At 39.5% G+C, this 14,536-nt stretch overlaps 1 protein-coding gene across 1 annotated transcript; it reads right to left on the minus strand.

Moving 5' to 3' along the window:
* Positions 1-1,346: 1,346 nt before the first annotated feature.
* On the minus strand, positions 1,347-4,319 carry LOC142537633 (uncharacterized). The gene is made up of 5 exons (XM_075643132.1): positions 4,017-4,319; positions 3,186-3,842; positions 2,557-2,846; positions 2,191-2,322; positions 1,347-1,836 (listed from the first exon to the last, which is right to left on the minus strand). The coding sequence occupies exons 1-5, from the start codon at positions 4,317-4,319 to the stop codon at positions 1,347-1,349; spliced, it is 1,872 nt and encodes a 623-aa protein (XP_075499247.1).
* Between the last annotated feature and the right edge of the window lie 10,217 nt (positions 4,320-14,536).

The following is a 14,536-nucleotide window of genomic DNA, read 5'->3' on the forward strand; positions in this document are numbered from 1 at the left end:
CATTCAATCATATAAAACTTCATTCATGCATTTTATCGAACACCTTAGAGGCATCATTTAAAGTTTAACTCCTTTCATTCAAAAATGCATATAATTGCACTACCATATATACATATTTACATATATATATCATGAATGAAATTTTAAAGGAGTTAACGTCATAAAATCATCAAAACACATACATATAGGATCATGTGATGCATTTAAGAATTGATTCCACTTACAACACTTGGAGCACTTGATTCCTTAAACCTTGACGATGATCCTACAACAATAAACCCAAATAATAACCTTAAATTACCATTCAATCCAATACATTCATCACAACTATCATCCCCTAACTCCAACATCTTCAATAACTCAAGAACAAGAAGAAAAACCACTTACCTTAGCTCCTTTCACTAAAAAGATGAAGTTCCAACTTCGGATTGAAGATTAATTGCTTAAAATAAAGATTGGAAAAATAGGAAAATAAAGAACCCTTACCTTACACGTTAGAGAGGAGAAAGGAAGAGAAGGGAAATGAGAAAAATGAGAGTCTCCTTCGATTTTATGCCTAAAATTACCCAAAGCACGTTTTTAAACATTGCTGGCCACCCGGGCGGACATCATTTTCCGCCCGAGCGCGGAACTCTCGGCCAAAATACATTTTTCTCGAACAAGGCCCGCCCGGGCGCACATCTTTTCCCGCCCGGGCGCGCGCTCTGCGCACAACCCCTTCAAAGATCGTTTCGGAAACGCCTTTTCCCTTCATAATTTGGAAAAATGGTAAACTGGAAAGTTGTAGCTCTATGTCTTGGCTTGCATCTCCAATTGGTTTCATGTCATTTTGAGGTTTGAGGAAAAATTTATGCTAAATCTCCCAACATGTGTCACTGGAGGAACGACGAAACACACGACACACTTCGGGGCACTTTTGGCTTACCTTCCACAATGATTTGAACAAAACTCAAAATAAGAAAGTTATAGCTTTATATCTTATCTTTCTAATGAAAGTGGCCTCACCTCATTTGGATCAATATACAAAACATTATGCTAAAAACCACAACTACTGCCACAGTTTCATACCGTTTCAGCACTTCCATTACCTATTTGGCTAAGGATCAACTTTCTATTCTACCCATCCATTCTTTGTTTCATTCTATATCATTCAATACCATTCATATCATATCTTGAAGCCATAAACCATCACCATTACACTACATATCCCAAACGATCATCATAACAAACCATAAAAGTAATAATGAACATACTTAATCATAATCATTACCTTACATCATATGCATACAAATGTCTGGGTGTTACAATTCTCCCCTCCTTAAGAAATTTTGTCCCCAAAATTGCAATTACTGTGCGAATAACTCAGGATATCGTTGTTTTATTTCCTCCTCTGGCTCCCACGTTGCTTCTTCAACCAACTGATTACGCCAAAAAATCTTGATAATGCCTATCTCCTTATTCCTCAGTACTTTAACCTTGCGATCTAAAATCTGAATTGGTACTTCTTGATAAGTCAAGTTAGGCATCAGATCCAATGGTTCATGTCTATGAACATGAGAAGGGTTCGAGATGTACTTCCTGAGCATTGAGACGTGAAATACGTTGTGGACTCTATCCAAGTCTGGCGGTAAGGCTAGACGATATGCTCTTTCCCCAATCCTGTCCAATATTTCAAATGGACCGATAAATCTTGGGCTCAGCTTTCCTTTCCTGCCAAATCTCATAATGCCTTTGAGAGGAGCAATTTTGACAAATACTTGATCTCCAACTTCAAACTCCAAAGGCCTTCTTCGGATATCGGCATAACTTTTCTGTCTGGGTTGGGCTGTCTTCATTCTGTCCCGAATTAAAGCAATCACATCAGCTGTCTGTTGGACCAATTCTGGTCCTAACATCTTTCTTTCACCGACTTCATCCCAGTTCAATGGTGACCTACATTTTCTACCGTACAATGCCTCGTATGGTGCCATGCCAATTGTCTCCTGATAACTATTGTTATACATAAATTCAACAAGTGGCAATTTAGAATCCCATCTACCAAGATAATCAATCGTGCATGCTCGTAGCATATCTTCCAGAATCTGAATCACTCTCTCTGACTAGCCGCCACTCTGAGGATGATATGCTGTGATAAAAGCCAATCTAGTGCCCAAGGCTCTGTGCAAGCTCTTCCAGAATTCAGAAGTAAACCTTGGGTCGCGATCAGATACAATTGACACAGGGATACCATGAAGTCTCACAATCTCAGCTACATAGACTTCAGCATACTGGTTCATTGTAAACGTCGTCTTGATCGGAAAAAAATGAGCCGACTTGGTTAATCTGTCAACAATCACCCAGATGGAGTTGTAACCTTTTGGTGTTCATGGAAGTCCCGTTACAAAGTCCATGGTGATGTGCTCCCACTTCCACTGAGGTATTGGGAGAGATTGCAAAGTTCCAGCAGGTCTTTGATGCTCAATCTTTACTTGCTGACATGTTAGACATTCGGATATAAACTTTGCAATATCACTTTTCATACCTGGCCACTAGTATAGACGTCGGAGATCCTGATACATTTTGGTGCTACCTGGATGTATCGAGTATGGCGCGGTATGAGCCTCTGTCAAAACATCTCGTCGAATGTCATCACCACTGGGAACACATATCCGACTTCTAAACGTTAACAAATCATTAGTGTTCAACGTAAACTCTAAATTTCCTTTCTCATCGGCTTTAGATTGCAATTTCATCAGTTGATTGTCATTAGGTTGCTCCCGTCGTATCCTATCTGTCAACGTAGGTCGAATAACCAAAGCTGAAAGTCTAGCGATGGTCCCTTGCTCTACTATAGCAATCTCGCTCCTCTGAAGATCCAATAACAACGGTATCTGAATCAACGAGCTCAAAGAAGAAACTGACTTGCGGCTCAAAGCATCTGCAACGACGTTTGCTTTACCTGGGTGGTAGCTAATGGTCACATCATAATCTTTAAGAAGTTCTAACCACCTTCTCTGCCGCATATTGAGTTCTTTCTGTGAGAATAGATATTTTAAGCTCTTGTGGTATGTGAAAACTTCACATTTCTTGCCATACAGATAGTGTCTCCATATTTTCAGTGCGAATACCACAGCCGCTAATTCAAGATCGTGGGTGGGATAATTCTTCTCGTAGTCTTTCAACTGACGAGAAGCATAAGCGATTACTTTCCCATGCTGCATCAGTACAGCTTCAAGTCCCATCTTTGACGCATCAGTGTATACAATAAAATCTTCAGTGCCGCACGGAAGTGCTAGGATAGGGGATGATGTCAACTTGTCTTTCAACACTTGAAATCCGTGTTGGCACTCGCTTGTCCACTCAAACTTCACCGCTTTCCTTGTCAAATTGGTTAATGACAGAGCTATTTTGGAGAAATTGGCAATAAAACGTCGATAATAGCCTGCCAAACCAAGAAAACTACGCACCTCAGAGACGGTCGTATGAATAGGCCATTGTTTAATTGCTTCAATCTTCATGGGATCCAATGCAATGCCGTCTTTCGAAACAATATGGCCCAGAAATGATACTTGCTCTAATCGGAATTCACACTTTTTCAACTTTGCGTATAACTGCTTTTCCCTTAATAACTGCAATACAGTTCTGAGATGCTCGGCATGAAGTTCCTGAGTCTTAGAATAAATCAGGATATCGTCAATGAAAATGATAACAAAGCTATCCAGATATGTCTTGAAGACCCCGTTCATTAGGTCCATGAAGACAGACGGAGCGTTTGTCAATCCGAATGACATGACTAAGAACTCATAATGGTCATACCTGGTTCTGAATGCAGTTTTAGGGACGTCAGCTTCCCTAACTTTCAGCTAAAAATAACCAGAACGCAGATCGATCTTTGAAAACATTGTCGCTTCCTGCAGCTGATCAAAGAGATCGTCAATCCTCGGTAATGGATATTTATTCTTGGTCGTGACTTTATTGATCTCTCTGTAATCAATGCACAACCGCAAAGATCCATCTTTCTTTTTGACAAATAAAACCGGAGCTCCCCACGGAGAAGAACTCGGACGAATAAAGGCTTTGTCTAATAGATCCTGCAACTGATTCTTCAGCTCCTTCATTTCAGTCGGGACCATTCGGTATGGAGCTTTCGAAATCGGAGCAGTACCTGGAACCACGTCAATCACAAACTCAACTTCATGGTCAGGTGGCAATCCAGGCACATCATCTGCAAATACATCAGGAAAATCTCGAACTACCTCAATCTCACCCAACTTCATTGTCATCTCGGTATTCACATCTATTACAGTAGCTAAAAACCCCTGACACCCCTTTGATAACATTTCCTGAGCTTTCAAACAAGAAATATAAGGAGAGAGAAGCGAAATACCTGAACTTTAGAAAATCCCGCTATCATCATCTTTTGCAGGAAATCGCACTATCTTAGCCACACAGTCTATAACAGCACGATATGACGATAGCCAGTCCATTCCCAAAATAACATCAAACGCCACCATGGGAATAATAATAAGATCAGCAAAATAGATTTTTTCATTCACTTGTACTGTACAACTTTTAAGAATACTAGAAGGCCATAATTCGTCTCCCGATGGCAACAAAATACTATAGTGAAGTGGTTCACAAGATGGAACAACATTCAAGGAGCGCAAGAAAATTTCAGACATAAAGGAATGCGTAGCATCAGTGTCAATCAATGTAATAGCGGCCTTGCCTGAAATTAAAATAGTACCTGATATAACAGAAGAATCAGGATTTGCGCCTACTTTGGTCATTGCGAAGATTCTGCCTTGAACCCTGTCATTCCCTTACTCACCCTTTACTAGACAATATTTGATAACATGTCCAACACCTCCACAACGAAAACATCTATTACTTCCAACCAAACACTCACCTGTATGCATTTTGCCACATTTCGGACATACAGGTCGATCATACGCAGGCGGTAGCATAGGAGCTTTGGATCGATGCTCCTCTTTCTCTTTGCCTCTAAACTTGCCCTTACCTTTCCATCCAGAACCTTGGCCCTTAGTAGAAAAATCTTGGCGCTTCAACTGTCTTTCTCTTTCAATTTCCTTCTCGTCTTGCTCGGCCATCCTTGCTTTTTCAACAATCTTATTATATGAAGCAGCTTTAGACATTCGAACGTCTCTTTTAATTTAAGCCCTGACACCTCTAAGAAAATGCTCACCCTTTTCAATGTCATTACTGGTAAGATATGGGGCAAACTGACACCCCTCTTCGAACTTGAGAATATATTCTTGCATTGCATATTTCCTTGTCTCAGTTCTAGAAATTCCTTCACTTTCTGACTTCGAACATCTCGAGGAAATTATTTGTCGTAGAATAAATCTTTAAACTCCTGCCACTTGAGTGCTGATACATTAACTGATACCTTGGTGGCGTCCCACCAAATCGTCGCGGTCTTGGTTAGTAGAAAAATGGCACAGCTGACTTGATCTTTATCGTCAAACTGCAGATAATCATAAATAGCCTCCACAGCTTTGACCCATTCCAAGGCAACCAAGAGATCAATGCTTCCCTCAAATTCTGGTGGCTTCATCTTACGAAATCTTTCATATGCGCCTTCACTACTGGGCTCGGGCCTCACTTGCTCTCTTTCTCTCCCTCTGCCTTCATTCTGCATCTGTAAGAGCTGCTGGATTTGCTCTCCATGTAACTTGGCCTGTTCTTTCAGTAACTTGCTAAATTCATCAACCACTTTAGATGATGAACTATCCTCCCCTTCTGATGCTTTACGCTTAGGCGGCATGATCCTATAATACATATTAATTTAAAACCATTTACAGATAAAACATATCATACTTATTGAGGCTACACAACCATATTATATCAAATAATGCAGGTACATACATACCGAATTATCGACAGCAGAGGAAGTCATATGCCAAATCATTGGTCCGAAAATCTTTGCTCTGATACCACTAAATGTAACACTCGAGACTAAAATGCATACTTAGTGTGGAAGCTTTAAAATATAATTTGGAGAAAATGTATACTTTAAAGAAATTTGGGCAGCATCTCCCCGTAAATAGGACATGCTACCTGTCTCAAGCAACACATAAATATGCAAAACATTTTCAAATAAATCAGATACCATTTCATATAGTATCCACACATATTTTAATTCAAATACCAAAACAACATTTTCAAGGTTTCCCAAAATAACCAAAAGTTCAACACATCAAAATAGCATCCAACCACTATCTCCAAAGTTTGGCATATTCCCTTCTCTCGCTTCGACAACTCAGAGATGATCAGTCTTTCTTACCTGTACCTGCATCACATGAACATAACTGTAATGAGTATAAAACTCAGCAAATGGAATCAATAATAACAAGGTACATATATATCATTTTATTGTAAAACATAAAATGTATAGCCTCAATTTCATTTTCTTGAAAACATTATCATTCTCATTTCATAAACGTCGAATCATCATTAATATCATCAGTCAAGAATTATAATACAACAATACATAGGGATGATATTCATTTCATTGATCAACTGAAGAATTGATAGTTCTTATAAGATAGTTCATTCATTGCTAACCCTCTTCGTAAAAACAAATCTTATAGGAGGGACATGTACCTCTGCATAAAATGCATCTTATAAGAGAGCACATGTTTTCATCGTTAATTGGCCAATTATATTGTGGATTTAGAATTGCCAGGGGCAACACCGCTACTATCACTATCAATCCAATCATTCAATCATATAAAACTTCATTCATGCATTTTATCAAACACCTTAGAGGCATCATTTAAAGTTTAACTCCTTTCATTCAAAAATGCATATAATTGCACTACAATATATACATATTTACATATATATATCATGAATGGAATTTTAAAGGAGTTAACATCATAAAATCATCAAAACACATACATATAGGATCATGTGATGCATTTAAGAATTGATTCCACTTACAACACTTGGAGCACTTGATTTCCTAAACCTTGACGATGATCCTACAACAATAAACCCAAATAATAACCTTAAATTACCATTTAATCCAATACATCATCACAACTATCATCCCCTAACTCCAACATCTTCAATAACTCAAGAACAAGAAGAAAAACCACTTACCTTAGCTCGTTTCACTAAAAAGATGAAGTTCCAACTCCGGATTGAAGATTAATTGCTTAAAATAAAGATTGGAAAAATAGGAAATTGAAGAACCCTTACCTTACACGATGGAGAAGAGAAAGGAAGAGAAGGGAAATGAGAAAAATGAGAGTCTCCTTCGATTTTATGTCTAAAATTACCCAAAACACGTTTTTAAACATTGCTGGCCGCCCGGGCGGACATCTTTTTCCGCCCGGGCGCGGAACTCCCGGCCAAAATACATTTTTCTCGAACAAGGCTTGCCCGGGCGCACATCTTTTCCCGCCCGGGCGCGCGCTCTGCGCACTATCCCTTCAAAGATCGCTTCCGAAACGCCTTTTTCCTTCATAATTTGGGAAAGTGGCAAACTGGAAAGCTGTAGCTCTATGTCTTAGCTTGCATATCCAATTGATTTCATGTCATTTGGAGGTCTGAGTAAAAATTTATGTTAAATCTCTTAACATGTGTCACTAGAGGAACGACGAAACACACGACACACTTCGGGGCACTTTTGGCTTACCTTCCACAATGATTTGAACATAACTCAAAATAAGAAAGTTATAGCTTTATATCTTATCTTTCTAATGAAAGTGGCCTCACCTCATTTGGATCAACATACAAAACATTATGCTAAAAACCACAACTACTGCCACAGTTTCATACCGTTTCAGCACTTCCATTACCTATTTGGCTAAGGATCAACTTTCTATTCTACCCATCCATTCTTTGTTTCATTCTATATCATTCAATACAATTCATATCATATCTTGAAGCCATAAACCATCACCATTACACTTCATATCACAAACGGTCATCATAACAAACCATAAAAGTAATAATGAACATACTTAATCATAATCATTACCTTACATCATATGCATACAAATGTCTGGGTGTTATATATTATGTGTACCAAATTATTTTGAAACTTGCTATTATCTTTTTATTGCATTTTTAAAATTTGACTAGTATCTTATCTATAAAAATGTTTTTTTTAGGAAACCAGTATGGATCTCCAAAGCATTATAAATGAACTTCAAAATCAACTTCAGGAAAAGGAGTCAGAAATTAAAACACTAAAAGAAAAAAATGAAAAACTCGAAAGAGATAACTACCAGTTGGATGGGAATAACGTATGTATGATGGAGGATCTTCATAAGGCCAGAGTGGAAGAGAAGAAACTACGCGAAGACGTTAGACGTTACGCTGCTTATCATCTAGAGTCGGAGCGTCAGCACGAAATCACAAAGCAAGAGTTGAAGAAAGCGCAAGATAGGATTTTTACGCTCCAAATCCGGGATGAGAGCCTTTTCAAAACTCAGCGCCGTCTTCAGGAACGGATCAATGAACAAGAAATCGATGAAAAAGTAAGCTAATGAACAATACAAGAACTACAGGATCAAGTAAAAAACCTTGATCACTACAACACACAACTGCAGAATTACATTGAGCACCTACAAAATGAAATGGTCAACATAGAAGAACTCATGGGACAACTAGAAGAAAACTCGATGGAAGAGGAAATTAACGAGGCAGTAGGAGACGGAGAAGTTATAGAAGAGTAGAGAGAGGACTTTAGATTAGGCATTGGTTGCATTCACAGTTATTTAATTAATCGTTTGTTTTGAAACTTTTGATTGTATGAATTTCAAAATTTAATGAAATTATTATTATTTTACATCATGGTGAATAAATTAATAAAATATATGTTTATAGGATATGGCAGGAAGACCACCCCGAAACAATTGTAACCCTCGTGGCGCCATCCAAAACGAAAATCCACCACCACCACCACCCAGAGTGAATCTCAGTCAGGAAGATATGATGGCAATAGCAACTATTGTAGCTGCGACATTGCAAGGGTTCGTGAATCCATTGGTCAACGCCATCCAACCACCCCAAGAACCACAACCGCGTGGGATTAAGTACCATTATGAATCTCTAAGAAGAAATCGAGTTCCAACTTTCGATGGGAACCCAGACCCAGAAGTCAGCCACAACTAGCTCAAAAATGTCGAATCACAACTACACCTACTTGAAGTACCTGAAGAACTGAGAGTAGAGGTTGTGACACCATTTCTTGAGGACATAGCGCGAAAATGGGGGGAAACTGTGTTACCATCTCTAGCTGAAGTAGAAGAGATCACGTGGCAAAATTTTAAGAGGGAGTTTTTGAAACAATAATACCCAGCCGAATTTCGTTTGCAGAAGTTAAGCGAATTTGAGAACTTCAAGCAGAACCCAGACATGACGGAAATGGAATACACTTCGAGATTCAATGATCTGGGAACCTATGTCCCAACGATCAGGTCGGATGAAACGTTAAAAATGCATCGCTTTAAAAAAGGACTCAACAGCCGGATCCAGTCAGCATTGGCAGTATTCAGGCCAAACAGTTTTGCGGATTTGATGGGCGCTGCAATGAGCGCAGAAACAGATATCAAACGTCGCGAGGGAGAGAACAAGAACAAAAGACCAATGGTCAATCAACCTACTCAGAATGGTCCTAAGTTTAAGAAACCAAATTATTCAGGTGGGCCTTCCCAAAGAAGTTCTTGCAATACTGGCAACAGGGAAGGGAAGTGGTGCGACACCTGTAAACAGTATCATACCGGGGAATGTTATCGGAAGACAGGTGCATGTTTTAAGTGTGGACAAGTGGGTCATCGAATTAAAGAATGTCCGGAAAACAAAGAAAAAGGGGCGGGACCGAGAAAGCAAAATGAGAACAATACCAATGCAAGGGTGTATGCAATCACCCAAGAGGAAGCTGATAACACCAACGTGGTGGTAGCAGGTACTATACTACTCAATGACATACCTGCATATACTTTGTTTGATTGTGGTGCTACGCACTCGTTTATGTCTTGAAGATTTGCTAAGAAGCTTAAACTCGAACATAATATTCTTAGTGAACCATTAAGAGTGGCAACACCGGCAAGCAAAATAATCGAGACACACAAAGTGCATCGAAACTGTAAGATTTGTATCAACAAACAAACGTTTGCAGCGGAATTGATTCAACTCAATATGGTTGAGTTTGACATCATTCTTGGAATGGACTGGTAAGCTAAAAACCATGCCACAGTAGACTGTCAAAGGAAAAATATCAGACTTCAGACTCCAACTAAAGAGGAAATCATATATCACGGAAAATTCAAAGAAAGAAAATCTCTGTTATCTGCCTCACAAGCCTGGAAGGCCATAAAAGGAGGAGAAGAGATTTATCTTGCAATGATCAATGAAGTCAAAAGAGAGGAGATTCCAAATATGGAAGATATACCTATTGTTCAAGAATTTTCAGATGTTTTTTCCCGAAGAGTTACCGGGTGAGATACCCGATAGAGAAGTAGAATTTGAAATCAACTTGGTCCCTTGTGCTACACCCATATCAAAGGCACCATACCGAATGGCTCCAGCAGAATTGAAGGAGTTAAAAAACAACATCAGGAGTTAATGGACAAAAATCAGGTCCGTCCTAGTGCATCCCCGTGGGGAGCCCCAGTGCTATTCGTGAAGAAAAAAGACGGAAGCATGAGACTATGTATTGACTACCGGGAGTTAAAAAAGATCACCATAAAGAATAAGTACCCACTCCCGACAATAGATGATCTTTTCAATCAGCTAAAAGGAGCTAAAGTTTTCTCAAAACTAGATCTGATATCTGGTTACCACCAGTTGAAGGTCAAAGCCGAAGATATCCCTAAAACTGCGTTCAGGACGAGATATGGACATTACGAATTCACAGTAATGCCTTTTGGCCTAACAAATGCTCCTGCAGCATTCATGGACCTGATGAATCGGGTATTTAAACCATACCTCGACAAATTTGTGGTTGTTTTTATAGATGATATCCTTGTGTACTCACCAAGTGAAGAAGAACACAGAGAACATTTGCGTCTCACTTTGCAGACAATGCGAGAAAAGGAACTATATGCCAAGTTCAAGAAGTGTGAATTTTGGTTAAAAAGTGTGGCATTCCTAAGTCATATAATTTCTGAATTAGGGGTGTCAGTAGACCCTAAGAAGGTGGAGGCAATCAAGGATTGGCCACAACCAAAGACAGTGACTGAAGTAAGAAGTTTTCTAGGATTAGCAGGCCACTATAGAAAATTTGTGGAAGGATTTTCTTCTATAGCCATTCCACTCACCAAACTTACTCAGAAAAATTCGAAATTCATTTGGAATGAAACATGTGAAAAAAGTTTTGAAACTCTGAAGACAAAACTCGCATCCACACCAATACTAGTTCTTCTCGAGGATGGTAAAAATTTCACTGTATACAATGACACTTCAAAGGGAGGATTAGGGTGTGTGCTTATGCAAGAGGGTCAGATAATTGCTTATGCCTCACGGCAATTGAAACCGTATGAGAAAAATTACCCCACACATGATCTAGAGTTAGCCGCAGTAGTATATGCGCTCAAGATTTGGAGGCAATATCTTTATGGAGTAAAATGTGAGGTGTTTACTGATCACCAGAGCCTCAAGTATATTTTCACTCAAAAGGAATTAAATATGAGACAAAGAAGGTGGATGGAACTCCTCAAGGACTATGACCTGTCAATCAATTATCATCCGGGTAAGGCAAATAAGGTGGCAGATGCGTTGAGTCGAAGGAACCTTGAGAAGGTGAGCTTATCTTCACTATCAGTACAACCAGGCCTCCGAGAGACCATCAAATTGAAGCAGAGTCAAGACACCTCCGTCCTTAAAATGAAAGAACAAATCCAAGAAGGAAAAGTTCCAGAATTTCAAATTGATGAAAAAGGTATACTCTGGATGAAAGGACGATTGTACGTGCCAGAAATCGACGGAATTCGAGAAGAAGTAATGGCCGAGGCACATAAGTCAAGATTCTCAGTACATCCAGGAAGTACCAAAATGTATAGAGAGTTGAAGAATAATTACTGGTGGAACGAAATGAAGAAAGACGTGGCTCTCTTTGTTTCCAAGTGCCTAACTTGTCAACAAGTCAAGGCATAACACCAACGGCCTGGAGGGCTTTTATAGCCATTGGAAATACCAAAATGAAAGTGGGATAACATCTCCATGGATTTTTAGTCGGACTACCAAGATCAAGGCAAGGTCACGATGGAATTTGGGTAATAGTTAACAGATTGACCTAGTCTGCACATTTCTTACCTGTGCGGATGACTTACAACCTGGATAAGCTTGCTACCTTGTATATGGACAACATAGTGAGACTACACGGAGTCCCGACAAGCATACTGTCTGACAGAGATCCAAGATTTGTATCAAGATTTTGGAAAAGCTTCCAAAAGGCTATGGGAACCAAGGTTACTCTCAATACGGCCTATCATCCTCAGACGGATGGCCAAACCGAACGAACAATTCAAACCCTCGAGGATATGCTGAGGGCATGTGCATTGGATTTTTCTGGAAATTGGAGTGAACAGTTACCCCTGATCGAATTCGCCTATAACAACAACTATCATAGTAGCATCGAGATGGCTCCGTATGAGGCTCTGTATGGGAGAAATTGTAGGTCGCCCCTATATTGGGACAAAGTCGGAGAAAAAGCTGTTACCGGACTAGAACTTGTTCAAATAACCGTGGACAAAGTAGTCATAATCAAAGAAAGACTCAAAGTAGCCCAAGATAGACAAAAGAGCTGGGCAGATATGAAAAGAAGACCGTTAGAATTAGAGATTGGTGAAAAAGCTTATGTCAAGGTCTCTCCTATGAAGGGAGTAGTTCGGTTCAGTAAATCCAGAATATTAGATCCAAGGTATGTGGGACCGTTCGAGATACTGGAGAAGGTAGGAACCTTAGCCCACCGTCTAGCTTTGCCCCCTGACATGTCCAGAATACATAACGTATTCCACATCTCACAGCTGAGAAAATATGTCCAGACCCTAGTCACATACTCAAAGTTTCACCGTTGATGATTGAAGGAAACCTCAATGAAGAACTCAAATACGAAGAAGTTCCTATCCGAATAGTGGAATCGAAAGACCAAGTGTTGAGGAATCGGACAATACACTATGTCAAGGTACAGTGGTCAAATCATACTGAAAGAGAGGCAACTTGGGAGCTCGAAGAGAAAATGCGATCACAATACCCTCGTCAATTCGAAAGATCAAGCTAATGCAAGTTTCGAGGACAAAACATTCAATAAAGAGGGAGGAATGTGAGAACCCGGAAAATCAAACTGGAGCAAATCATCTAACTTAACTCAAGGAAATAGCTTCAAAGCTCGGAGATTAACTCTACATGTAGCCAAGCTGCAAGTAACCGCATCCATCGAAGTATTGTCACGGGAGGAGAAAAACCCTAGCTCAAGGACTTGATCCCTCAGCTCGAAGAAGCTCAACCAAGCTTGTCCTAACAAGACCAAAAAGGGAGCTATAAGTTGAGCTAAAGGTTTTGACAAATTAAGTATGTAAGAAATGACCTTTGCGTGAAACCATGAGGGAGCTGCGGGAGGAGCTAAAGGTTAGGACATATTTATTATGCAAAAATGACTCTTGGTTCTTGGCATTACTTTGACCACCATAATAATCACATTAAAATCCTTTCTTGGAGCCCAAGTGGTCGACGAAAGAGGGCTAGGTGTAAGGTCTTTGTTTGCCTATAAATACCACTCACATGGTTGAGAAAAAGCACACCACAATACCTCTCAAATTTCGGTTCCCCTCACCCCTACAAGTCTCGGCCGAAGTCAAGGAAGAAGGAGGAAATATTTTCGTGCAGTCCAGAGTTGTTTTTTTTCGTGTCGAAGTGCTGCCCGACGGAAGACAGTGTTTGTTAGAGTTGTGCCGAAGTGCTGCCGAAATTTCAAAAGAAAGCTTTGTACAAGAAATCGATAAGTGGGCTTTTCTTATGTATACTTTTTGTATTTTGAAACTTTGTTATACATAATATGACATACATGTAAGTGTGTCGTTCTTTTCGAAAATTGCTATCTGTTTGTTCAAAATTTTGATCGATTATATGTTTGTACTATGCTTCGAATCCCTTTGATTCCGCTGTGTCTGTCTAAAAATCTGAATTCTGAGAAATCTGATAATTTCTGTTCGATAAAAATTTGATGAGTTCTGTCCGTTGTCTTCAAATTCTGTGTACACTGTTACAATTCGGATTTGAAATGGGACGACAATTGTGATTCTGTTTGGCCGCCAATGGTGGGTATAAAGCCATTTCTGTCTGGCCCCCACCGGTGGGTATAAAACCGAGTTCTGGCCTCACCCCTTAGAGGACTAATATAAAGATCCTGGTTGTCCAACAATTTCATGTATTATCGGAGAAAATAAAATTAAAAAAGCTTTGTTAGATTTGGGAGTAAGTGTGAATTTACTTCCTTATTCAGTTTATGAAAAACTTAATTTAGGTGAATTAAAACCCATTTCTGTTACTCTCTTACTGGCGGATATGTCAATCAAAATAC

The sequence above is a fragment of the Primulina tabacum genome, chromosome 2 (assembly GCF_025594145.1).
Source record: "Primulina tabacum isolate GXHZ01 chromosome 2, ASM2559414v2, whole genome shotgun sequence".
Taxonomy (NCBI): domain Eukaryota; kingdom Viridiplantae; phylum Streptophyta; class Magnoliopsida; order Lamiales; family Gesneriaceae; genus Primulina; species Primulina tabacum.